At 42.2% G+C, this 27,825-nt stretch overlaps 1 protein-coding gene across 2 annotated transcripts in view; it reads left to right on the forward strand.

Annotated features, from left to right (window-relative positions):
* The window catches only part of tle5 (TLE family member 5, transcriptional modulator), a 53,720-nt gene that overhangs the window by 2,657 nt on the left and 23,238 nt on the right, over nt 1-27,825 (forward strand). For both annotated transcript variants that reach the window (XM_042481352.1, XM_042481346.1), the window contains exons 2-3: nt 19,841-19,929; nt 27,618-27,681. In XM_042481352.1, coding sequence (XP_042337286.1) covers nt 19,841-19,929; nt 27,618-27,681 — 153 coding nt within the window. The remainder of the gene's footprint in view (nt 1-19,840; nt 19,930-27,617; nt 27,682-27,825) is intronic.

Consider the following 27,825-nt stretch of genomic DNA (forward strand, 5'->3'; position numbering starts at 1 on the left):
TTTATTTTTATGGTTTTGGCTGTGGTCCTGTTATAACATGGCTCAGAGGGGACAAAATACAGTGGTGTTGTCACAGTCCTGGTGTGGTTACTGAACCACTCAAAATTCACTGTACACTATTATGTGCAGGTGGGTGTTTTTATGACTGTAAAAAAAAGCGCACATCTCCTCTATTCCCCTAAATCTCAGGTTTCCATGGTAACAGAAACTCAGTCCAGGGCATGTATTCATCAGTGATGAGGGCGCTCAGCCCATTGGTCCAGCGTTTATGTTAACTGACTGGCAGAACTGTGTTTCTTGTCACTGTAGAAATACCAAGTTGTGTGAGTGCTGCTTTCAACCAAGGTCCCAATTTTAAAAACAATGTTTTTTAAAGTGTTGGTTTGGATCTTGCTGTGTGAACCAGACTCTGATACAGATTGACTGGATACAGAGTTGGGTATCGGCTCACTGATAAATCAGTTGGAATAGAGGCACTTAATCTGTCCCAGTATTCTCAAAAAACTCATCATGGACAGTGTGAAGCATTTATAGTTAACAAGTTAAATAACATTTTTTTCCCCAAAGTAAACAGTTTGTTCTCACATGCATCTACCCAATTTGGACATTTGCAACATTTTCTCATCCCCAGTTGTCACATATTGCAGCTTTTCAATGGACCTCTGCGTCAAAATATCGTGTTTAAGGTATCCTCCTGGGATGTCAATGAATGCACATGGTGGGATTATAGTGCACGTGGTTATGTTTAGGCAACAACAGCACATGGAAACCAATGCCAGGACGTCAACAAACTGCTTGGACGGATGGTTGGGTTTAGGCGACAAAGTCATGGATGGTGAGGTTTAGGGGAATAAAGCACATGGATAGGTGTTAAAAAAAAAAAAAAAATCACATGCCGCCCTGCCGTGTTTCGTGTGAATGCGACAGGTTCCATTCAGGCACGTCTGCAAGTGACGCTGCCTGTGTGTGCGTCTGGCAGATGTGGCAGGTGCAGTCCGCCAGCATATAATAACACCGCCACTGGTTATTTCTGGCCGCATTCTCACCTGATGGTCTCCTGCGGCGTTTCATGTGCACACGAATAGTGCCAATTGACCTCGCACTCTTACGCCAAAAGCACTGACAAACGCCGCTATTTTATGAGTTTGGAATGAGAACAGACTGGCATTTGCCGCAGCACTCACCACACCTGGTGAAATACTCGCTCCCGACTCCACCCTCACTGTTTACATGCACCTAGCTTCACACATGCTTGCTGGCTAAACAGTATGAAAGAGGGGCACAGGCGCAATGTTGGTGTCATTGAAAACAAACTTTGTGATGCTTTTGAGAACAAAGATTGATATGACAGAGATAGGTGGTTAGATAGAGAGATATTTGGCCAAATAGCATGCACAAAGCTAGGTGCATGCAGTCAGCAAAGGTGGAGTCGAGAGCGAGCCTTACACCAACTGTGATAAGTGCTGTGACCAATGCACATGTCCGAATTGTTTAGAAGCATGTGTGGTCATGGAAATGCGGAACTGGAGAACAGACAAATTAGAGAGATGTATTTCATTATGTACTAAACTATGCAATTATATTTGGAGAGAGGAAGCTTCGGACTGTCTGTGGTGAGTTTTTCAAGAAAACTGGAATAGATTTAGTGCCTCTGGGCACATTACAATTGATTTGTAAATGAATCGATACCTGACTCTACCCAGCCAATCTGTATCAGAGTTGTGTTCACATGACTATATGGGATCCAGGTTCAAATTAAAAATGAGGGCAAGAAACCTGCCTTAAAACCAGAAAAGGTGGCTTACCTGTATTCTTCTAGTTTTGGCTGCCATTTCACCTCGCCCCAGCAAGGGCAAATCGAACAAAAAGGCGTTTGTGTCAGTCTGGCTCAGGTAAACACAACCACAAGATGACTGTTATGTTGCCAGGGACGGTGCCCTCTGCTTCTCCCTGGTAACTTGTCGCCAACATGAATTCTTTTACCGCTTAAAGTGGAAGAGTTGTTTGCTGAAGCTAGAACCTGAATGTCTTTTGTGACATGAATGGGTTTGCCCTTTGGCAGTCAGTCTGTGTGGCAGCCCGATTGTGGTGCTGCTGCTGATGTGTGTTCTCAGACTAGGGAGCAGGATGTGAGGATTTGGGAACCTCTGGCCCGGCTTGTCAGATGAGTGAAATCCTGTATAAGCTGTGCGTCCCACAGAGTTCAACCAAAGTGTTCTGAAACTGATGATCTAAAAGGATGTGTTTTTTTTCTGCAAAAAAAAAAAAAAAACAACCCACTGCAGCTTTGACTTTATTCTCTGTAAACATATCCCCAATCAAATATATGTCACTATATTAAATAAAATCTTATCATGGCTACTTTTTAGATTTAAAAAAAGGGGAAACCCAGTTGGAATACAAACATTTTCAGGGACTCTATTTTGCACTTTTCATACCTCTGAGCAGCAACTCAACTGTGACCATTTCATATTAGCAGTTATAGAGTATATTTTTTATAAAGTAAAAAGTAGCTATCTCCTTTTTTTGGTGCCCAAAGTCCATTTTTACTTTTACTTTTACAAATTATTTCATTTACCAGCAATTATCAAATAAGAACAAAGACTTAAGTCTGTTGTCATGTGTAATTTTTTGCAAGTAAATTAATCAAAACAAGGACACAGTGTGTCATAGATACAAACATACATTGTTGCATATCAAAAGTGTTAGGACGATCCCCCCCACTCTCCCAGAGATGGATTCATTTGACGCTCACAGACATTCCTTAAGGCCACCCAACTAAACTCCTCTTTCCAGGATAACTGAAATTCTTGCTCCGCCCTCAGCTCATAAAGTTTGACTTTATCCACCGTCGTTTTCATGCGAGTGCCTAATCGGTACAGCACAGGTGCAACTCTCCTCAGAAATGAGAAGGAGGCAAGATGGCTCACTCCTTAGCTACTTTTTTATTTAAAAAGTAGCCGTTATCAGCTCTGGGAAAAACTGTTTTTAATTCTTTGAGTTGCTAGATGTACTTGCACCAACATGGCATTTTAGTCCTTATTGTTGAGCATGACAGTATTCGCAATTGCCTCCCCAAAGCATTGTTGAATATCCGGTGAATAAAGGGCAAATTCACCCAGAAGCTTTGTAGGGCTTTGAAGAAAAAATAGTTTTAGTAAGTGGAAAAGGAAGTGAAGTCATCACCAGGTACACTGTAAAAATGAAAAAGCTGGAACAACTTAAAATAATTTGTAACCTGGCGGGAAAAAACAAATCTGTTGAATATATGTCTTAGTTCCTTACACTTAGAATAAATGGTCGGTAGCTGATGAATTAGTCTATTCATGGCATGTGGATAAATGCCGTCATTATAGATTGTTGGATCGCTCTTTTGATTAAAAGTACATTATTGGAGAGAGTTGTAGGTTGCTCATTTATACAATGCTTTCTTCAGGATGTGACACACCGAGCTGATGGTTGGCTGTTCGCCCATGTTGGCCCGTCAGCGAGTGTCTGTGGCCCTCTTTGTCACGCTGTGTCCTGCACTGTTGGCCCGCGTCAACCCTCATCACCTTTTTTTCCCGCTGATTCGGCACGTTGAATCGGCGGCCGTGCAGCCTGTCGGTAAATTGAATCACTCTGATTGTCTGTTCAGCTCAGCGTGTGAGAAGAAAACTGTTAGTGACAAATGTAAACACAGGGTAAAGTTACGAGGGAGTGAGGTCAAAATAAACTTCTTTCATGAGGTAAGATTGCTTTCCTTCTGCCAGTGAGCTCTTTAGTATTAACATTTCCTGTTGGTTTGTGTTGTTTACTGCTGTATGGTAAATATGCTTTGTTCTTTCAATATTGTGTTGTTAATGTGCTAATTGGCTAACCAGCGTTATGACGGTCTTCTGGTTTCCCAGTTTTGAATGATGAATACGGATGACTGCCGTCTGCTCGTGTAGAGGGGTATTTCCTCTCAAGCAGGTGCAGGACATTCGTGTTGGTCGTCGGTTTGGTGTGATCCTATGCAAGTTTTTGGTCGAGACATGGCGACATAAGGCAACACAGCACTGGACTTTCATTGGAGCTTTGTTCTCTGACGTCGGTTGGGTGTGTTAACAAGTAAGCCACAGACTAGTTGACATGCCCACATGAATGAATAAGAAGTGGCGGAGCTGAAGTCATGTGATTTGTGCTGTTCCAGTGGGTCTTCACCTTGTGCCCTAAAGGAGGAAACCTTTTGTGTTGATAATATTTACCTGCACTTAATTTCAGTGAATTACTGGGACGAGATGTCACTTTAGAGCCCTGTTTTCACCACCTTCTGTCCTGTGGGTGAGGTGGTGAAGCAGTCACCTCCTGATGGGGTGAGAATTCAGTCACCTTCTGCAAGGTGAGAGCAGCTGGGCCACTTCACTCCTGTCTGCCTGCCTGTCTGATAGGAGGTTATTTTTCTAATCCAATTGAGTGCCCTTATGCCGCTTGATTGGACTATTAAGACCCAACACACAGGATTAAAAATGGGGTTTGGGAATTTAGGATGTCTCTTCGCTCGTTCTGCAGCTGCTTCATTCTTAACCTGCTACAACAAGCCATTTCCAACCCTCCACAAATACACCTGTGCACTGACCCCCCACCTTCTACTGCGGCTTTAAACTTAAACATACGGTACACACACACGTCTTCCCTCTTGAAATCCCTCTTCCTCCTCAGCTGCTGCTGTCACCGGGGCCCGCGGATGGGAAGAATGTGTGACACTCATATAGATATGAGTGTCAGAGATAAGGAGCTGGAGGATGAGAGAGTAACGGTACTGCCTCGTAATGACAGTTGATGGATCTCTCAAACTGACTCAGTCAGCAGTGAATCTGCTTTCCTTCTATTTTCCATTGTTCTCCCTGTAGTAACATTAGTGTTAATGTTCATATGATGTGAACAAAAGCATTGCATTCCCACTATGGATATGCACAATCAAGGATTCTCTCATTTATGATTGGTCTTATTTAAAGTGGCAGGGGACTTGCAGAGAAAGCTGGTCGCACTGCATTAAAATAATGTTAAGGCGTTTCCTGTACAAATCATAGAAAATGTTGGCTTCTCCAGGACTCTTGGGGAGATTTATATCCTTATGTAAAGCGTATATGAAAGGACCCTGTGCTCTTCAGCTTATTCATAAAAGCAAGAGAACGACTTTCCCATCTAACACTTTGTCAGACAATTTTTCCCCATGGTAACTGCTTTGTTTCCACATCTTCCAAAGTGTGACTTTTTGTTTTTGTGATATGGGTACATATTGTGTGATAAAACATAAGTCATGTCAAGTGGAGGTGTGTACTATATATATATATATATATAAGCCGTTTGTCACAAACTGTAGTAAAAACCCTAATTGAGACGCGTATTCCGATTGTGCTGCATATATGTCTAAACAATTATATTGAAACCCAAATCATACAGGCAAAACCCACATGTATTTACAGGAAAAAAGATACATTCGGAAGAAGTGCTGATTTAGAATATCCAAACGAAACTGATCAAACCTGTATCAAATACAGAATATTGTCTTATCTGGAATAATAGTCGGATATTAATGTGCATGTAAGCCTAGTCATTGTTATTTTATGCAGAAAACAATAAGCAGTGGTTTTGTATTTTTCAGATTGTTGTCCTATTTAGACACAAATAAGTCCACGTTTTAACAAGGATTGATGTGTCTCTTAAGTCAATGGGTGCATTTTAATCCACAGTCACAAGTTACGGGCACAGTTCATTGGTTTAATAGGAAAAAGCCTCATTTGATAGTGGCACAGTGCCTGACCCAGTTGATAGCATTTGCCATATTGTTTGGGTGTTGATTAATCCTAATGCAGCTTCAACAAAGCTGGCTGTGGCATGAAAGTGGAGCAACAGAAAGGCCTAGTGCCAAAGCCGGAGAGTAGCACAAGTAATATGGAGGCGAAATCCCCTGAGCCCATGCTCCACTGTAGAGATGGCCACAGGTTGTACATGCACACACAGAAACACACACACACAGACACACTCCCTCCTCCTCCTCCTTGTCTCCCTTTATCATGCGTTTCCTCCCAGATCTGATGTAGTGGTGGGAGGGTCAGGGGCAGAGGGTGCACAGGCATTATTAAGCCCACTTGAATTAACAGGACAGCCCCCAGCCTTTCCTCTAAAGCCTCCAGCTGGGGGGAGCTTAATCCCCATGGTCCCCTGTCTCGCCCATTAAACAAACTCCCCCCACCCCTTCTCCGTCGCTCTGCTGCACACACATACACACGTGTTTGTGTGTCCGCGAGCAACAAGCCTGACTGTGTGTTGGTGGGGGGCACTAGACATTGAAGCATGCACACACACAGACACACACGCACTCACACACAGAAGAAAGCATAAGCATCAAATACACGAACATACACTTTAGCTCTCTTCTCTGCTGGTAATTATTGCTCTAGTACATGCATAGAAATGAAAGGATTTTTCCCTTTCACCCATCAACAACAAGGGCACACACACACACACACACAGACATTCTTACCAGCCTCAAGGGTCTTATCTGCTTTTTGTATCTGGGGAACAAATTGAATGTGGGGCTTGACACACGCAGGCCAGCAGATGTCTGGGTCGTTAAGGTTAGGCCAGCTGATTAGCATGACAAACAGAGCCCCGCGGAGCCCACAAACACCCCCACCCTGCAGGAGGCCCTGCCTTTGAATGGCCGAGTTGAGGCCACGGGTCACAGGTGATGTTGATTTTTGTGAAGGGCCACAGTGGATGATTGTCAAAATGCTTTGGGGTTTGCTGAAAAGGAGGGGGGCAGACTGGTGCAGCCCTTCTCTTTTTGAACACACACACTGACTTGGACTTAAGTAGTCAGAGAAGATAGCAGACATTTAAATACACATTCAAACACTGACTTATACCCTCTTTATACAGAGGACCCGTGAAACCTAGAATGCACACTTCTGTCTAAGTAGTTTTTTAATGAATTTTATTAAATAGCGTTTAGAAATGACACAAAATGCTGAGGAGAGAGGAATCCATGCAACAAAAGTCCTCAGGTGGACCCTTGATTTTCAGGAACATTGTGTTTCACAATTGGCATCTTTACCCCTAAAACACAGGGTTCACCTGGTACCTGCACTCTGAACCTTTTTACATCATGTTCGCAAAAAATTGAATAACTGTGTTATTCTGACTAAAACTGAACTTTTAAAATACATGTAAGCATGTTAGTCTCGCTGAAATCGTAGTAGGTCGAATTTCTCAAAGGTGGACTCACGCTTACGTAATACCTTTGGGGATCAATTTACTCTTTCACGTTTACCCCTCAACCAGACCTGAAATGGCATAGGCGCTCTGCGCATGTTCCATAGTCCCGGTGCCGGGCTTTGACCCAGAAATCAATCAACACAATTTGTAGAAGAAAGCTGGGAAAACAAAATGAAGAAGGGAAGAAAACAAAACAAGACGAAGTGATCAACAAAAAGTAGTAGAATATGGCGAAATGTACAGCGCCGAAAAAAGTTATCCATGGTTACACCATTCAACATGCAACCTGACTGCTACGTGCTACGTTATGTGACGAAATAGGTCAACTGGAAGAAGGTCCAGTAACATCTAGCTGAAAGAGGACATATCGCCATCTAGCGTGCTGGAGTTGGAGATACTTCTGTTAATAAATCGATTAATCGATCGATCGCTGCTTGTACACTGGTAGAAGGACAGTCATCTTATCAAATGGCCTAATCGAGGTATAACCGCAGCTTGACTTAATTTTGCATGCAAACGTACTAGCCACTTTTACACAGAGATTGCGTTGTAGGCCCGCAGCAAAGTCCCTCCTTCTTACCACCCCTGCATTTTTACAAAGAACCGAACGATGGCGGTATCAGTTTGTTCCAGTGTGTGATTATACGCTGCATCACAGCATCCCGTGATCAAAAGATGCATGACAGACATGATGTTTAACACAAAAGCATCGCCTGTTGCGTGAAAGATAACCTAATGGTTGCATCAACAGCACTTTCTAATCAATAACAAAGACATAACATGTCATTGACAAGTTATGCCATGACAATGAAGACACAAAGGTCCTAAATCCCATTGTTTTCCCAGTTTGTGGACATTAATGGCCACTGTTTTTCTTCTGTATCAGCTGCTATGCCAACAGCTGCTTTTTAAATCCATGTTTTACACAGAGTTCATTACAGCGCTGTTACTACCTCCGTTCCCGGCTATGAGGCAAGACCACTCTGCCCCCCCCCCCCTTTCTGCGTTTGGACATTTCATACAGAACTGCGTGGCAATATAACGTTGTGATATTCCCGCCTTGAACAGGCAGTGTAAATGTGTCTACTGACTATCCTCACAGGTCCTCATTAGTCACGTTTCATCCTAAGTTTTTACAAACTGGATTCAAGAGAAACCTCAAAAGAAAATGATACTTAGTGTGTGTTTCCGTCCTCAGCTATTGAGTGAATATTAGGAGCTGGTTTCATCAAGATCAGTAAGGTTATAGTCCTCTCATCTGTCCACACAGATCTTTATGTCTGCAGCAGTTTTTCATTTCTTCAGTGGAGCCGAGGCTTGAGTGGAAGTCGCATACTTTTTGTAGGTCGTAATATATTTGCCATGTCTGTTTCCATTGCACTTTGTTGTACTTTGCTTTTACCCATGGGCAGAGTATGAGACAATGAGCACCTGGGTAAAGATATGAAAAAGGCATCTTTTTGTGGTTTTGTGTCTCTTCATGGTCATTTTGTGTATCTTTTACTTTATTTTGGGTCTCTTTTGGTAGTTTTTTGTCTCATTGTGCTCATTTGTGATTTATTGAGGTCATTTTGTTTCTATGGTAGTTTTGTGTCTTTTTTGGTTCTTTTGTTTGTAGTCATTTTATGTCTGTGGGTGTTTTGCCAGTATTAGTATTTTTGTGTCTCTTTGCTGTTCCTTTGCATCTGTTTGTGGTAATTTTGAGTCTCTTCCAGGTCAATGTTACATGTTGATTTGAGTGGCATTTTGCAGGTAAAGGCCAGGGGGGCCTCTAAAACTTTGGGCACCATGGCCTGTGCCTCAGTAGTCAGTTCAGTAATGCATGCATTTATCAATATACTAATGTTTTCTTCTCAACCAATTGTTAAAACATTTTTGCTAAATTTTTAGCTTTATTTGATTTCTGGCATTTCCACTCAGGCAAGCTTTTTACGATTTCTGTCAAGTGACAGTCTACTTCTTGCAACTTGTAATTCATCTTTTATAAAGCAATCATGATGAAGTGAATGTGTCAGCAAGTGGGGATTCTCAGATTTGGATCATATTGACTCTGAGATGCCTTATATGACAGTCTTATGTCCTCATTTTCAAATGCCTTCTCTTTGGAGAGCATTTTTAAAAAGGTTTGTGTCTGTTGCCCTATATAATAAAACAGCTTCAGGTGTGTTGTTCACATTAATGTGAGTACAGCTAAAGCAAAACAAACACACACAGACTTTCTGCACCATCCCTCCGGAGTTCACAGCGTACACCAGAGCAGCCGCTGGCTTGATGGAAATACTGAATCAAGGCGACAGAAAGCATGTCACCACTATGAATGATGCAGTCCCTGCTGGGCCAATCAGTTACACAACTTTCACCTTGTGTTTATTTATTGTGTTGGACATAAATAACTGAAGAAGCATGTGTAAGGGCTCTTTCAAATTTCAAAAAGTAAATTTAATTTGTTGCTTAAAATCTCACACATTAAGCGGCAAGACCATGGGAATACATGACCACTTGCTGTGTGGTTCATTGCTGTCATCAGAAAAAAACATGAAATTATTAAGAACTTGTAATTATAGCATAGAAATCAGAGCTTCACCCTGAATATTGTTGAAAATAAGATTTGCAAGTTGAATCTGTACCTCTTTGTCTGCTTGAGCTGCTTTGTCTTACATAAAGTACCACAGCAAATTCACCAGAAAGAACGTGAATATAAATGAAAACAGATGTCAAATGGGTCGAACCATGTTTTTGATTTTCCTCAAGTCCGTCGGAGCTACTGATGTGGACATCTGTATGTGTATCTGTGCCATTTATGGACGTATATGGGCTGTATGTAAGTGAGTGCAGATTTGTGTGTGTATGCACGTCCATGCATTACTGAAGGATGTTGTGCGTGAAGAGAAAAAGTAGAATAGCAATGAATTTGTGCTCGTGTGTGTGTGTTTACGTGCATGTCCACACACGCAGTTGAGAGCTCATCGGATGGTGTGTGTGTGTGGGAGTGAAGATGGGGGGAGGGGGGTGGGGTGTGTGTGTGTAGTGGAGCGGCTGCATCAGTATTCAGCAGTGGCTCCCTATGAGGAGTGTGTGGGAGGTGGGAAGGAGGAAGGCTGGTGGTGGTGGTGGTGGTGGTGGGTGGGGCAGCCCTTCCTCAGAGCAGAACGGTGCGATGGGCTGGAACAAAGCGGCTCGACGGGGGGCTGCCGGATTGGCCTGCCCTGGCCAGGGCCCCTCGCCCTGCCAAAACGCAAGGCACTGCACCAGCTCAGACAAGAGAATTAGCTGCTCTGTTTGTGTGCCCAAGAACAGTAACGCCAGGACTGGAACAATATGCCACCTCATCTCCAACAGGATCTCATTCAGACACCATGAGGATTCACAGCAAGGCAATGAAAACCTCCATCGTTCAGGGAGGGGGGAGATGGTGAGGACAGACGTCCACTATGAGACAGGACTGGTTCTATCAGATTGTATTTAGAATACATGTTGGCAGGTATTGTCACCACCCTGCTGCGAGGTCGGAGTCTTGCCAGTCCTGAGGGCAGCCAGTCCCATCCTCACTAAACATGCTTGATATTTGCAACAGGATACCCCGTCAGCTGTGCCGCTCAGGCTAATGACATTTTCTTATTGTGAGCAGGTATTCAGACTGAAAGTAAAACTGGTTTTCAAACAACACTATAACTTACACTGCTATAGGCGTGTTGCTACAGGTACCAGTGACAACGCAGAAATGATCCAGAGGTCCAGATTAAGTAATATTTTGATTAGATTGAAGAGATTTCAGACAGTGAACAAAACACACAGTGGTATCTGATATTACAAGACATTGTGTAAGTATACCATGCAAGGTTACCATCAGTAATTGCGTATAGTGATCGAGAGGGAAATGGTAGAAACAAATCAGTTCATGTCATAAAGTGTTCCATCAGAAATATGTACCTGCATGAATTTGGCTAGTGCAGAGGGTTGCTGGATGAAATGGGATTACATTTTTGCAAAGTTTTGTCTTTATAGTTGTTCCAAATGGCCAAACTTGTAGGAGTGAAAAGCCTGCTGTTATAGAGAGGGGCGAGACGTGATAATCATTCAAATCTGGGGATAACTGCACACACTTTGGAGCTTTCTGTTCTTAAAGGCGTTCATAGTGTTGCTCTTGTTTGTACATACAGAAATTGTCAGAAGCAGTTGTGTAAAGAACTAAAAAACAGTATTAGAGAGAAGTTCATATCCTTACTTTCTCACCTCTGTATTGCAGTCTACTTGCTGCATGAAGGGGACTTGCTTGTTGGTTTGTTGGTTTCAGAAATTTACAAATGTCTGACGCATATTTCCAACTGCGGATGTAGGAAAGTGGGTGGGGCTTCAGATGCTGTTTGACCATCTCACAAGCACTTTGGTTGATTCATTCTGAAGCTACAACCTAGCTTAGCTAGTTATCACCTAACTAGCTTTGTTTACATTGGCAGGAATGTTTCACCGTTATTCCACCTCGGTGTTGTGTATAAAAGGGGGATAGAGTTGTCTCACCATTAAGCTGTTAGAGGAGGTAGTAACAGCGCCAGATTGATGTAAAAGGAACAGCCGGCAGGATGGGTCCATGGGCGTGTTGAGTGTGATATTTCGACAATGTAGTATGTATGGGGTATTTAAAAAGCAGGTTCGAGAGTTCCTTACCCTCAGAGCGGAGGACGAGTTCAGCCGCAACATAACAGAGAAGGTTCACGATTGTGATTGACATGTTATGCCTTTGTTATTGTTTAGAAAGCACTGCCTATATTATTTGTCATGCTAGAAGGGGATGCTTGTGTGTTAAACGTCATGCCCGTCATGCCTCTTTTGATTTTGGGATGCTGTGATGCAGTGTAGATTGACACACTGGAGCAGAATGCTGTTGCCATTGTTTGGTTCTGTAAAAGTGCAGGGGCAGTATAAAGGGGGGGATGTTATTGTGGCCCTATAGGGTGATCTCTGTGTAAAAGTGGCTGTTGTTCTAGAAAGCACTGTCTGACACATATGTTACATGTCAAACAAGAAGCCAATGCTGTTGTGTTAAATGTCATGCCTCTTTGCTTCAGGAATGCCAGCATGCTGTCTAAAATCACATTCTAGGGCAGCATCATGACATTGTTGTTTGGTTCTTTAAAAAAGGCAAAGATGGGTCCCTATCACAGGATCTCTGTGCTAAAAGAGTGACTGTGCTTGTCTGTGTTAACATGGCCTAAAATGTGCTGAATTGTCATTATAATTTAACATATTATAAAAATTAGGCAGGGACTTATGCTTAGAAATAAACGTCTTGGATTGGAGTCAAGGGAGAAAATAGCTCTATGTTTAACGTGCGCATGTTAAAACGTTAGTGCTGGTGCTTCAGTTGAGCAGATGAAACAGAAGTTCCCTGGTGTCAGCCACAGGCCGGCACTCCAGCTTTCTGCTTTCATTGGCCACTTATTTGTTGCGAACTTTGGGACTAATCTTCCCTTCCTCCCTCCATGTCTTCTCTCCTATGCTGGCTGTTGTAAGTAATAACCTTGGTTTTTACAAGCAGGCATCAATCATCGGCATAACCGTACTGGGTGTAATCTTAAAGCCCCCCTTCTGCGAGGCTGGCTTTAATCTCAGCCATGGTCTCCAAACCCACAGCCCTGTCGGCCTCACCACTTTCCCCACTCTTGACAAATTGCCCATTTCCCTTGGCTTTGCAATCTCTGCACTATTTTCCTGTGTGTGTGTGTTGTGTTATAGCATGCCTGCCCCCACCTTGTGTGTGCAGTGTTTCTGTTCATGCCTGTGTGTGTGTGTTTGTGTGTGTGTGTGTGTGTGTGTGTTGGGGGGGGGTAAGTGCACTACATTTTTGTGCATTTGTGTTTGCAGGGCAGTGTGCCTTAAGTGTCATGTTTGTGTGTGTTAGTTCTGTGCGCTTGGCTGGCCTTGCACAGGGGGTCAAGACAGTTCTGCAGAGTGGGGAGGGAGGCCGAGCCATGCCAAGCCTATGTTTGCAAGGGCACTTCACTCGAAGTGATAAAAGTAGAATAATCCCTTTTAAAGCGTCTTAACGAGGTCAAATCTGTTGGGCTGCAAGGGGGAGGAGTGTGTGTGTCTGTGTGTTTGTGTGTGTTGTGGGGATAACGCTGCAGAAATGGGGGTAAGCCTTGGCTTGGTTCGTGAGAGATAATAATCAAAATCTAATTCCTGGCCCAAACAGGATTAGGCTCTCCCTGCGCTCTAAAGCCCCTGTCCAGAGCGGCTGAAGACACAATCCTATTCCTCAGCCTCGTCTCATACACACACATAAAACACACACACACACACACACACACTGAGCAGCTAACATAGCAAGGCAGACTTGGCCCAGACAGAGTTGGCGGAGGTGAGCTTGGATGCGGGCCAGTTAGCCCTGACCCTCTCTCAGATCACTGGGCACATACGCTTTAGTCCAAACACTAATCTGGGATATTTAGATGGAATTGTTTGGTTGGAGCTATTCTTAGATGGAGGATGTGATCTTGTTTGGTGCTGGTGTATTAGCAAAGGGCTTAAGCCCTCAACGTCTGGCTCGGTGAATCATGTCATGATGGATTTTTGTTGAGAGGTTTGCCCACATGTTAAACACATACCCCACGTGTTGTATTCACCAATCACAGCGCCAGACATCCCCTTCAGTCGGTTGAATGCTAGTTGTAGATGCAGGCTTCAGTTACTTTATTATTCTGAAAAATTACAATATTCCTAATTTGATGTGGGTCATATTAATAGCATTTTCAGTTTAAATATTCTGAATTAAGCTGTTTTCCGAATTAAGCATTTTTTGATCAAGACATTGGATATGCCAGTAATTTTCAAGTTTTAGGAGCATTATTTGGACATGTATACAACATATTCTGAATTTTTGTCTCAGTTGGGGTTTTTACTGCAGTTTGCGATGCACAGCCTGTTTACTTTTAGTTTGATGCGTTGTTATGGACATGTCATACTAACACGTTCTCATCTGTCATCACACACAAGTCATTGTAAGTTACCAGCAATGTTTCAACCTGATGCCATCCAGCGGCATTTCATGCGTATTCAAAACGCGCCTTTTGGCATCGTACTCTTAAATCAAAAGTACTGAAAAAGAAGCGCCGTTTTACAAGTTCGGAATAAGAACCTTCTGGTTGTACACAGAAGAAGGAATAAAAGAGGGAGGCTGAGCTTGCATGGTCCAACAAGTCCCCCACTGGAAGAAAACTGAAAAATCCTATTTTGATGCAAAGGAGAAAAATGACAAGCGGCTCTATTCTACTTTTCCGTATTTCGATGTGATACACGTTAGGGCAAGTTAATCTGAGTATGCACAGCCACATATAAACAGGAATATTAGTAGAATACTCGGTTTCATTAGCCATCTAAATAGTGTAGTAGGGACGTTGTCTTTTTTTGGAATAAGGGCAAAACATGGACTATTTTGTGCACGTAAACATACTCGCTTATTTTAGAGGAAATGGGAAAATTTTTGAATTGCAGAGCTGTGTTGAATTGCTCCAAATGTATTGCAATAATGCATCACATTTAGTCATCACTTTCTGTGCCTGCTCTCAGCACTTTTCACATTTTTCTAAACCACACACATGCTGCACTCACATCTTTAATTTACCCCTATAATTTCTAATCTCGCCGCCAAACTGAAAAAAGCTAGTGATTACTTTGCTTTCAGCAGACGTACTTTCCCTTTTTCTCAGTCATTGCGTTATCATTTGAATAATAATGTGTCTGTGTCTGAGATGGTCAGAGGAGGTGGATGGCTCAAATGGCATCCATGCGACTGTTGCTATGGAGCAAACAGACAGCTTGGCGATGAGAAACAGGCCAACTGCTCATCAGAGTAGATCCTCTGCATTCATTTAAAAGTGGGAGTGAGATAACATCCAGTCATTAGTGAGTGATTACAATGCCAAGGCTCCATCCTTGCCCCCCCCCCCAACACACACACACAAACACACATACAAACACACTCCAACTGAGATGTAAACAGTTCGGCAGTGCTCCAGGAAATACAATCCCCACACTGCCGCTACCCTCAGGCAGGATTTATACTGAGGAGGATGTTTTCCAGTGTATCCTGCTGTTATTGTCTGTGTGTGTTGTAATTGTGTATGTGCTCAGCTTGTGTATCCAAATGCTCTACTGGATATATGTACTGTATTCATGCGTTGTTGGTGTGTCTAATCACTGTAGTGTGGTCCGTGTGTGTGAAGCCGAGCCCCCCCCTGTAATCTCCATCCTTTCCCGTCGCCTTTGTCGACTGATCTATGGAGCAGAAACAGCCTTAGCCTGATTCTTATTTAAAATAGACATTATGTTTCACAGTAGATTTCACATGGATTGGACCAGATGATGAGGCCAGGAGGGATGTGAGTAGGGGGGCGACGACGAGTGGGCTTTGGGGTTGGTGGGTGGGGGATGGGGGTGGGGCAGCAATTTCCTGAAACGATGAATCCCATTTATTCGCTGAAGACTGTCTCAATTGCCTCACCAGCGCACAAAGCTTTTTAATGCTTTAATTACGTCTCAAAGGAGCAGGGCAGAATCAAATTAGAGATTGTCCTACATTTAGGTGCTGTGTGTGTGTTTCTGTGTGTGTGTGTGTGTGTGTGTGTGTGTGTGTGTGTGTGAGCGCACTATGCAAATTTTGCATGTGAGGAAGAGTGTGTGTGGGCTGTTGTATCCTTGTGTATGATTCATGGCAGTGAATATTTGTTCCTCTGGCAGCCAAGCATCATACACAGAGGCTTATCACACCCCACACACAGATGCACACACACACCTATTCAGTGTTAAGGCTCTCTGTTTTGCTCTAACACACATATCTTTCTCCGTCACATTCACACTGTCTAGGCTATTTCTCTGTAACACAAACAAAAGAGCGCACATACACACACACACACACACACACACACACACATATATTTATGCGTTAGCCTAGCCACTCTCTTGCACAAACACATTTTCACTCGCACAGCATGTAGGCACCTTTTTTGTCACAACAGATGGCATGTGTCACAATATTACGGCAGTATTTCATTAACATTATGGGCACCCATCTGTTGTGGGCTCTCAGGCCCCCATAGAGCACCTTGTTTTGGTCACTGACAGAGAGAGGGATAATAAACATTGTTAGCTGTGTATATTGCTTGCAGCGAGGAGAGGCCTGCATAGTCTGGTTGTATGGTGGCAAAGGAATCAGGGCAGCACTGTGAGAATTGTCCTTCAAACTCCTGCACTTTGCTGGATCCAGGATTTAGCCTGCTTTGTAATGACCTTGATTAGTAGAGTGCACTACATGTTTTACATCATTAGCAAAGCAAGAGAATTCCCTGTTTGACGACATGTTCCTGCAGTTGTGTGTGTTACACATGTCATGGTATTTTCTCATAGGTGTACAGGTTCTGTGTTTAAAGATGTGTTTGTTAATGTTCACTTCCTGTCTTGTTTAGCAGAATCGTGATCTAGTATGTGTGTTAAAATCACCTCCAGCCAAGCTTTCAAATTATGCCAGCCATCAGCCAAATATGGCCGCATTTAATCTGAGGTCATCCTTTTCGATGAAGAGTTCTGATCTATGTAAGAAATCTCTTAACATCATAAGTTGAAGGTGAAGCGTGACAGTTATCTTGTTGCCCCAGGCAACCAGATGTTTGCTGCCGCCAACTACTTTCTTTATTCTGGTTGACCCCTTTGGCAACTATTACACCCACATTAAAACATGCCCTGTAACCATTTCATTATAAGTGTTGAACTATATACACATTACAGCCAAAATGTAAACTAAAATATAAACATATGTTTTGCAGAACAGATTTTTAAAATTTTAATTATGGACGGATCTTTTTATTGGTGACGGCATCAAGGATAATGTTTAACATCGTAAACATGTCCTTCCAGCATGCTCTATAGTCCTTGTCTCGTCTTCGTAAAGCCATATTGCCTGAAACTCAGAATCTCAGAAACATTGAAGCACCCGGCTAGGCAGAACAGGCATCGCCATGTGTCTTTTTGTAAAGCCTGTCTAACCTAAGAGTAAATGAGGGGGTTTGAATATAGGATTGGTCAATTAAAAAATTGGAACCATTCTGTCTCTTGAAACACACAAAAGCTGATGGCCCTGGTAGCCAGCTGTAAAACTTATTGTTGGGCCCCCCTTACCGTTATGGTTTCTAGAAGTCCTTCCCAGGATATAAAGGCCTGTTCCCAACTATAATGATGCCTATTAATATCATAATGTACTATAATAAAGAGTTGTTCAGGAGATCACACTGGCATAATATTACTCATAAAATTCCCAGAAAACAAAGCCATCGCTGCAGTGAGTTTACAAATTCTTTCTTTTAGACATGCTGGCAGCGTGGATGGAAATGTCAGTTGGTCCACCACTTTGTTACAGACTGAATTAAATCAAACAGTCCATTCTCTCCATTTCTTGCTTCCTTTTCTCTTGTTTCTTATTGTCTGTCTTCTCCGTCTCCCCCTCTATTCCCTGTGGAACAGGACGCCCTACCTGGGGCTGTTGACTGAGAGAAACTTTGGTATTTTAAACGTTTGCATACTGTGCTACACAGAGAGGAAATGGGATCTAGGGCAACAACTCTACCCTCAGGCACAGAGGGTAACCTGTAGGCAGACACACACACAGACACACACAGAGTGTTCAGAAACCAGTGCAGGAACGGTTACTGCAGTGTGAGTTAAATGGCTGCCTGTAGCTAAGTGCCTCGTGTTGACACAGGCTCTGTGTGGCACAGACCCATATAGCCGAGCTGTTGTTTGCTGAGTTTGGTCCATGCCATATTGGCCGGAAAGATAATGGAAAAGGTTATTCCGCTTTACAGTCAGAGCCCCTGTCTCCGAGCAGCGGCTTGGTTTGTGAGGATTGGGGGTTTGTGTGTGTGGCAGCAGCATGATAATGTCAGCACTTCTCATGACATTTGAAAGTGTAATGGCTGAGGTCACAGTGCTTGTCACTGTTTTCGGGACTGTACATTTTTTTTTTTTTTTTTTTTTTTTAATGACCTCCAAGATGTCCGTCTTTCTCTTACCACCTTAATGCTTCTTTTACATAATGTAAAATATTTAAGTCAATGTCCAAACAGTGATGCTACCACCTATGTTTACCCTGGGAGGTTTTAGTAAGAATTCATCCCCAAACCTTAACCATGTTAGAGCCAGGCACTGCCCACTGAGCCACAAAGCAAAAAATTGTTCAGCCTTTGAAGCAAGCAGGTTCACTCCTACAACCTGAAGCAATCCTGTTGCTTAGCATATTCTGTGGCCGTGGTTCTGTGAATGCGAAGAGCCTATTTGTAGTTAAAAATGAAGCTGAGCGACATGCCGTGTGGGGGGGTGGAGGTGCAGGGTACAAAGCGACAGGTCATTCCTAACAGCGGTGGGCTAGCTTCTCGTAAGTGCTGCAATCAGATTTCTGATGGTTTTTTTATGCTTCCTCAATCGTGGTGGGAAAAATGTCGATTTTTTTTTCTCTTTCCCCACCTGACCCATTATGCAGCCTGCTGAGAAATAATGAGATTTTGTCCCTATTTGGGTTTGATGCTTGCTGTGCTCTAACACACAACCAGGCCGTCCACCGCTGCCTGGGGAATGTAGTGTGGACAGAATTACAATAAGGGCTAATGGCAACATCCAGGCTAGGTGAAGGAGCGATGATGTAGCTTGCTGTGAGGCCCATACAAAGTCATTTTGACATGACATGGGTGTCATTTGGTGCACAGTTTTATCCACTTTAACAAACTTGATTTTTCAGTGAACATTGATAGTATAGCAGGACACATAATAAAATGAACCATTAACCCCCCAGTAGGCTAGTGCTTGGTTACACAGGACCATATTGGACATCATAGCAATCATTATCAAAATAACCTGCTAACAATTGTTTTCACTATTGATTAATCTCCAAACTGTTTTCTCATAAGTAACAATAGTCAAGAGAATATAGGAAATTGTGAGAAGTGGTTACCACAATTTCCAAAAAAATCAAGGTCGAGTCTTCAAATGTGTTAAAAAACCCAAATTTTGAGTTCACTACAAGATAAAACCGAGAAAAGCAGCAAACCCTTACATTGGAGAGGCTTGAAATGGCAAATGTCTAGAATTTTTGCTTAAAAAATGACTCAAACAATAACAAAATGATTGCAGATTAGCCTATGACTTTGTCCAGAGATTAACCAACTAATTGTTTATCTTTATATCAACCCAATTGATTTTTTTTAGTTTGCTCAGTCACACATTAGAGCTGCAACTAACGATTATTTTCATAGTCGACTAATTTGACACTTATTTTCAGGAATAATCAATGAATGAGCCTCTAAAACAACATAAAATGTTTTAGTCTTGAATCTACACAGGGTTTTAGGCACTTGGCACCTTGTGTGTGGAAACATACTTGTCAAACAGTGTCTTTGTAATGTCATACCCGTTGGTCTGCGTCAGATTGAAAACTGCTTGTTTTCGTGTTCATGTTTTTAATTATTTCTCTCACTCTGCTCTCTTTCTCATCTTTCTCTTTTTGCTCGTTTTTTAAAAAATGTTTTTCTCTTGTGTTTTTCCTCTTTGGCAGGCTTCATCGCAGCAGCTGAAATTCACAACCTCTGACTCCTGTGACAGGATCAAGGATGAGTTCCAGTTCCTTCAAGCACAATATCACAGGTGCAGACAGAAACACTTTCATGCACACAGACACACAAACACACACAAATCTAAAAGCAAAGCAGTTACATACCACAGTCTGATGAGTGCAGCTTTTTCTCATGAAGAGCATATCTCCAGGCTATACATGTATTACTTAGTGTTTTTCTGTTTTGAACACAGTTTTGTAACAGTAGCCACAATGTTAAACTGCAGTCTAAAGTTGCAGTATGGCTGCAATATCTTGGCCAGAAATGGGTTTTTGATGGGAGTGTATGGCCTTTTTCAATACTAATTTTCCTTGAAGTTGTCGCATACACACGGAAAGTAGCCTGCTTTTTATTTAACAGGTCTTTCCTAGGAAATTCCCTGGAAAGAAATATAGAATTTTACACTATTAATAGGTAAAATATAGACACTTCCAACTAAAGTCTGAGTTAGTCGGACTGAAATCGGACTAACTCAAATTTCTCGAAATCGGTCTAACACACCTGGATTGTAGGACTGGAAGTTAAGCTATTCCGTCATGTATAGACCTTAGTGGGACTTTAACTGGACTAGTCATTCTGCACTTGCTCCTAGTCACCGTGCTGGCCTTCCTTGGTGTTAATGGTTAGGGACTGTTTGTCACTTTTAAGAGGGGAAGGGGTGCTGCAAAATGGGCCAGGCATTTGAGGAGGGACTTGTGTTTTTAATTTTGGCTTAGGTGAGGGACATACAACTTAAAACAGTAGTATTTTATATTTAGTTTAAATAAATTAGTATAATAATTAATATATCAATAATAATAAATAATTAATAAATTAGAATTAGCAGAGGTCTCTCCTTCTCCAAAAACAAAGAGTCCGTGCTTTAAACTGATAAAAAAAAAAACGAAATAAATCACTTTTGCGTCAAAAAGACGGCAGAGGGTTTTTCGATGCTGCTTGTTGCAGATGAGCTGCTAATTACAGTGGCCAATACAAAAATGCACATGGCCCTATCCAGAGTTTGGTTTGTCCGTTTTTGGTTACTATACAAATATGGCAGTGCTGCATAGCAGACTCCGTTGACAGTCACCCTATTTAGATATAAGCAGCTCATCTTAAGGTAATGAAAACACAAGGATTATTTTTTTCAGGTAATTGTACACTTAAAAAAACAGACTTATTATATTTCATTTCTGCCAGTATATCTCCTAAATCCCACACGCTAGACCTTTAACTCAGCACAACTAGAAACCTAAAATAACAGTCTGAAAACTGAGTCTCTATTTCCCCCAATTTGTGCCCAAATTTTGTTCGCTTCTCCCAAAAACCTGAAAATTACTTTGAAATCATTAGGAAATAAAAGAAAATAGTCATGAAATAAAGCTTTGCAGAAAAATGTAGCTCGAGCTTGACGGATGCCTCAGTGACTCAATGAAGACGTCTGCCTTTGTTCCACTATTCCTCAACTCTACCTCCACACTGCACACTGAGGCAACATCCTTTATTGACTCATACCTAAATCAATCTCGTTTACCCTCGGCCATTGATCTCCCTTTACTGCTTAAATACCGCTACAGTGCCAGAAGTCTGAGGCACTTCCAAAGTGCCTGATTCGACCTCAGCTGATCTGTTTGATAGCAGTTATAAAGCGGGGGGACGCCACAGGGTCTGCGTCTCAGCGAGAGATCCTCTTTGTGAGTGTGGAGTCTTTGAAGCCCGCCTTCCTTCCTGAGGAGGTTGGTTTGTTCTTCTGTACCTGTTCTCCCAGAACCTTCTAGAGGCTTTCCTCTGCCGGTTACAGAGACAGGCGAAGGCAGATGAAAGCCTGGCAAATTGTGTGCAAAATCCCTGCTCTGGTCTGATCGCTCTTGTTTGCGGAGGATTCTGAAGCAGCAATAACACCCGGCGCGTCTTTTTCCTCGCCTTTGGTTTTTGTAATTCCCACAACGGTGAGCAGCACCGTTTAACCCTCTTCAGAGAGCCAGGGCGCAGTTGAAAGAATACCTTTTTTGTCTGAGCATACAGAACATGCATACAGTGCCTATTGACTCAGGAGGGGGGCTGGGATGGGGTGGGGGGCTCGGGAGCCACAGACGAGGCTTTGTAGCGCTTTGCTGCTGCGCCGTGCTTGTCTGTTGCCGAAGCTTTTAAAAGGCAAATGCACCGCAGGCGTTCCCCGGGGTATAGTAGCAAGCATTGTAGCTGTCGCTGTCTTCCTCTTCCCACCCTCCTCCTCTTCTCCCACCCCTTCTCCCCTCCCCTCGTTCACATGCATAAATAGATCAGGGAATACATAAATCAAAATAAAGATGACAGCAGGAGCGATTTAGAGGCGGAAGAATCGGCAATAAAACTCCATCAAAGTGTCGTTTGAGAGCAGCGGTGCAGGCCCGGGGGCTGCTGCGCACCAATCAGAGGCGGCACAAAGCCAATCCCAGGTAGGCTGGCAGCGGGGAGGCCTGTTGTCATGACAACCTACCACACAGCCTACGCATGTACACCGGGATGGCAGGAAGGGTTTTATGTAGGAGGGAAGGGGAGCGTTTTGGATAAGTGGAGGTTGCTCAAACACCCAGAATGAAACTGCCCATCACCCCCAACAAAGAGGCACACCCCTCCCCCCAAGACTGTTGATCAGGTTGGATATGTTGAGTTCAATGGTGATAATCCTGTAAAGTGGACTGACTGTGTTCCCAAACAGTAGAACTCACCCTCACCTTTTGTGTTGGGCCTCAAAGCTTTGTCTAAGCACCTTCCACCTGCACATCTCAGGGCTCTACAGTGCGAGTAGTTCACTCGCAATTGTGCCTAAAATTGTTATAAACTGGAAAAAATAATTTAGGAGCACAGTGTGTGTGAGTAACAGAAATGCCTTAACAGAAACACCTTTTTTACAGGGCTTTTAATTTAAAATAAGGAATATAGGAAGTGGCAAAACTTAAGCGAAACTAACCTTATCACACAGTCACGGAAAGACGACATTTGCTTGCAAATACTGTAGCAATACAATAGCTGACATCACGGATAAAAATGAAGCCCATTAATTTCGGAGAAGAGAGGAGGAGGAAGAAGAATCCGGCATGGGATATTTGCAAGCAGGGTCCAAAATGAACACCCACCAAGCGCCTAATGGGAGTAGATTTTCTATTTGCCGAGTAAATCTCAGAAGGCCATCTGCCACACTGGCAGCTAAATGTTTGTACCAAAAAAATCATGTAATTAAACTATGCTGAACGTCTCTGTTGCGTTTTAGTGTCATTTAGGGGCGCAAGGCTCTGCTGCTTCTAAGCTGCTCCTACTATCTGTCACACTCACACACACCTTCACCGGTGTGGCAAAAACTGACCATCTTGGGCATTACTAATTCTGTGGCACTTTTTACTGTAAGAGACATCAGCTGTTCTGCTAAGTTATCACCTGCCACACTAAATAGCGTTTCACGCATGCTTTTGAAGGCTATCACATAATAGCACAGAAGCCCCATAAACTGAACCGAGACTGCAAACTCACATAATCAATGGCAACACATTAGCTTCACTTCTTCTGTTTTTACCTTTCACAGTAAAAGCCCCATACATAAACAGTGTATCACTGCTCCCAGATGGAACTTATTCAAATGCTGAAACTTTGTTGATTAGTTGTTTAATATATTTAAAGAATTTTGCTTCAGATTTTGCTCTGGCTTCTTGTTTAAATATGCTTTTAACATAGTGCACTATTATCTCAATGAAATGTATGGAAACACATATATATGTGAAACAAAAAAAGGCAATTTATAATTTTGCCTGGTAAAAAATATGTCTTAAAGTCTATTTCAGAACCAATACAATACATGAGAGGAAGGAACACACACGCACGCAAATGTTTGCAATCAATGGTTTGATGAACTCTGTGTCTGAACATTTTGAACTATCCTCCCAATTTTCTTTGTGTGCTCCTAATTTTTTTCATTAAGCAGCACATGTGATCCAAAGTGTAGACCCCTGCATCGACATCAAACTAGTTAAGTTTTGGCTGCATCTGTTCTCTGTTCCTTCCTGAAATTATTAAAAGCTTATCCATAATTTTTCTTAAACTACGTTTAAAAAAATGACAAATAAATCTACCTTGTACCTTGTACCATATCTATATGTAGATGCAGTTTGTTTTAAGTAGGAGTTAACCTTCAGGCGCTAGCCTTGGTAACTGAGTCACTAAGTGACTGTAGCTTTGCAGTCAAGTCTTTCAGTGCTTTACTGTTTCTTTAGATCTTTTAAGAATATAAGCATTAGGTGCTTCTTAGGAAACAATATCATGCCACCAAAGTGATATCTTGGGTTTCGGCAGCAACAAGAACAGTTTATTAGAAATCAGCAGAGAAAAATCTGGCAGTTAGCATCAGCTGCAAACTCATCACCACATATATACACGACAGAGTATATAAATGTCTATTATCATTGGTTTTACTCCATTATTGCCAACGCATCTCTGGTAAATGCAGTGCAGAAATATCACAGCAGTAACTTCTTAAAAACTATGAAGCCAACACTGCAAGAAATTTGTTGCATTTCTGTTAAGGAGAATAATTACAGTATAATTTGAGATCTTTAAAAAACTTGTGTCTCAATTAAAGATAATTTCTAATAGGGATAATTGCACATGAGGCCACTGCTTGTCCTCATTCAATTTCAGAAGGAATAAAAACAACTCCTGGGACTTTGAAGGTAACAGATCACAGCAAATGAGAAACCAACAAGTTGCTTTTTGCAAAACTTCAGGATGGTAATATTAATTTTAACATTAAGAAAGAGGGTCTGTTTATTGAGTTGACTGAATAATTAGAGTTTTTGGTAGCACCATGAGAGCAGACTGACAGATTACATGATTTCTTTGGGCCCTTTTCTGACTAAATATTCCAAGTGATAGTTTCTAAACTGCGAGGAATAGTGACACTGTCAACATACAGATAGTAGATCTGGTATGTCACATTTAATTTTACAAACATCCTGGAAAAGGTTAATAAACAGTAGAAAACAGTATGGAGGCCAGTGAAAATTTTATTACAGTCGTTAATTCTCTTTAATTTTTGTTACTCATTCAGTCTCTCTTTCAAACTCGCTGCCGACTAATTTGTAACGATGTTCGAGCACTGCTTGGATGGAGACAGACAATTTTGTGGCTAAGATGACAAAGAGCCTTAGAAGTTAGTCATGTTGAAAAAAGGGCAAACATTTCCGTTCAGTCACAACCAATCAGAGATGAAGCCACTAAATACTCGTCACTACTGCAGGGTCATTCATACCGTGAATAAAAGCCGTTTGTTACCTTTCACACTGAAAACAAAAGACCAATGTTGGTTGGTGTTAGCATACCTGCCAACACTCCTGATATAGTCTATTTTTAACCCTTTCTCCTGCCCTACTCCTGATTTGTAATTTCTCCCACTAGTCTCCCGATTTTAGTGTGGTTCATAGTGGTATGACTCAAATGGATGTTTCCCAGTTTCTCTGATATGTCTAGCCTGCAGTAGGATGTGTCGTGGTACCTGGCAACCCAACCCAAACGACCCCGCCTGACATGTCATTCATCACTCGTCACAATGCACGTTCAAGCTCACTGCAGACTGTTTTCCTGCATCATTTTATCCTTCCTGTTTTTTTTGTTGAAGGTGTTCCTGGCAATAATGGCTCCTCAACAAACTCATACACTCACTGACACTCTTATAATGTTTGCACTTGATATTTTTTGTGATGTAAATTTTTGTACATTTTACTGTGAGCTATGAATTTAAGGCTCATCAAAAGTAATTTAGTTTAAAACCTTGTATTTATTGTATTAATTTGTGGATTAGGGTTATATGGGGGCGGGGATGTAGGTTGTGAGTAGGCCATCCCTCTTTTTCACAGCCCCATGTTGGCAGGTATGTGTTAGTGGGATTTTTTGTCTAGTGGGAATGGGACTTTAAAGTGTTCTTGTTGAGTTAGCCCCAGGGATGTAATGATGCATTGCGAGGCAGTTAAAAATCGATACAATACAAAATATGTGAGAATCCGATACTAGAGACAGCTTGACAACATAAATAAGATAAGATAAAGCAAAGGCCCCGTGAAAGGTGACATTTATGCACCCTCCAGTTTCAGAAGTGTGGCTGCATTTGAGCTTCCTTAAGTCAGAAAGTAATACAGGCAAGAAGATAACAGAAAAGACAAAAACCGTCTGCAAATATTACAAGAGGGTGTTGAACTACACAAATAGGACAACTAACATAATGCAACATGTGAGCCGGCATCATACTGAGGAGCTTTGGTCAGCCCCGCCTACGCTAGTTAGTTCTTAACGACAACTACACTACATCTGCATTCATTGCATAGTTTGTGTTTTGACTTTGTACCCTCCCTCAAAAATAAAAAGGGATTCTTTAATTTGATATAGAAAAGAGGATAAAATGCAGTATTTTGTATAATTTTTGTTTGAAAAAATTCATTCATTAATCAGTCATAAATTTTCTGTTTCTTACAACAATTGTGAGAAAATCGTAGTGTGAACCGTATCGAATCATGAGTTGAGTGAATTGTTACATCCTTATTAGCCCCTAATACATGCAGAATTAGGCTCCAATCCCTCTCTGGAAATAGAAAATAGATGTATTAATTATTTGAGTGTGCACAAAAAACAGATAAAATAAATACTGATAGATATAAAAACATAAGTAAAAGCATGAACTAAAATCGAATGATATATTTGATTCTATATGATTCAGTGTTGTAATGTCTATCAATAAACAGGGATGAACACTTAGCCAAATCTAAATTTAACTCGAACAAATACTGCAGCTGCTGTGATAATTATAGAAAAAGCACAATACCGTACTTATGCATGAGCTGACATTATTGGCCCTGTGTAACACTGTGTTCAGTCTGCCAGTTAAGACTAACAGCGATGAAGATTCAGCCAGAGCTCGCTGTAATCGAGCTGTCATTCCCACAGACAGCTGAGAAGAACATCCCAGCATAAATATACACACACCATCAAACAGGTTTTAGACTTATCTTAAATCTGAAACTATCCACCGTGTGCCTGCGCATATCTTTATTTGATCTGAGTCTTATTCTGTCCTCACATCAGATGATGCCTTCTGAGACTGGCATGTCGGAACTGGCTGCTTCAGTCAAAAGGCATCGAGGGGGATTTTTTTTTCCCCCTCTGTCTTTTTCATTTGACGATCAGGGTGACTTGTTGACGCGTCCTCCTTTGTCCTGTCGCCTCGCGTGACATCAGGGCTGACATGATTACAGCTAATGGCTGTCGCAGAGACTGGGTCGCAGGAAACGTTCCCAAGACTATATTTAGACTTTTTACTTCACAGCCTCTTCTCAGATTTTGAAAGTAGACATTTTGGCTAGACAGCACCTCTGGAGTTTAATTTGACCTCCACCTGTCAATCGATAGCCTGTCGAGCTTGGTGAAAACGCCGCCAATGTGACTAGTAAAGTTGAGGATGATGACGGCAGTAATGATGATGATGGAGGCGGCAATGGTGATAAAGATGGTAATGGTAGCCTGAGATGATGACAATGGAGGTGGTGCTGATGATGATGAAAGTGGGAGGCAGTGATGGGGGTTGAAGTGATGATGAAAGTGATGACAGTGTCGTTGGTGATGATGATGAAGGGGGTAGAAGTCACCTGGTGTCAGCACTTTAGAGGGAAGACTGTCGAGCTGACTAACAAGGTCTGACTCTCCCCTCCCTCTCTCCCCCAGTTTGAAGCTCGAGTGTGACAAGTTGGCCAGTGAGAAGTCAGAGATGCAGCGCCATTATATCATGGTGAGTGAAGCCACACGCGTGCATGTGTGCGTGCGTATTTTTGTGTGTGTGTCTGTGTGTGTGTCTGTGTGTGTGGTATGCACAAGAGAATGTCTGTGTATCTCTATGTCATTTTTGCCGTTTGTTTGTGTGTTTGACCAATGT

This window comes from Plectropomus leopardus, chromosome 3 (genome assembly GCF_008729295.1).
Source record: "Plectropomus leopardus isolate mb chromosome 3, YSFRI_Pleo_2.0, whole genome shotgun sequence".
Lineage (NCBI taxonomy): Eukaryota > Metazoa > Chordata > Actinopteri > Perciformes > Serranidae > Plectropomus > Plectropomus leopardus.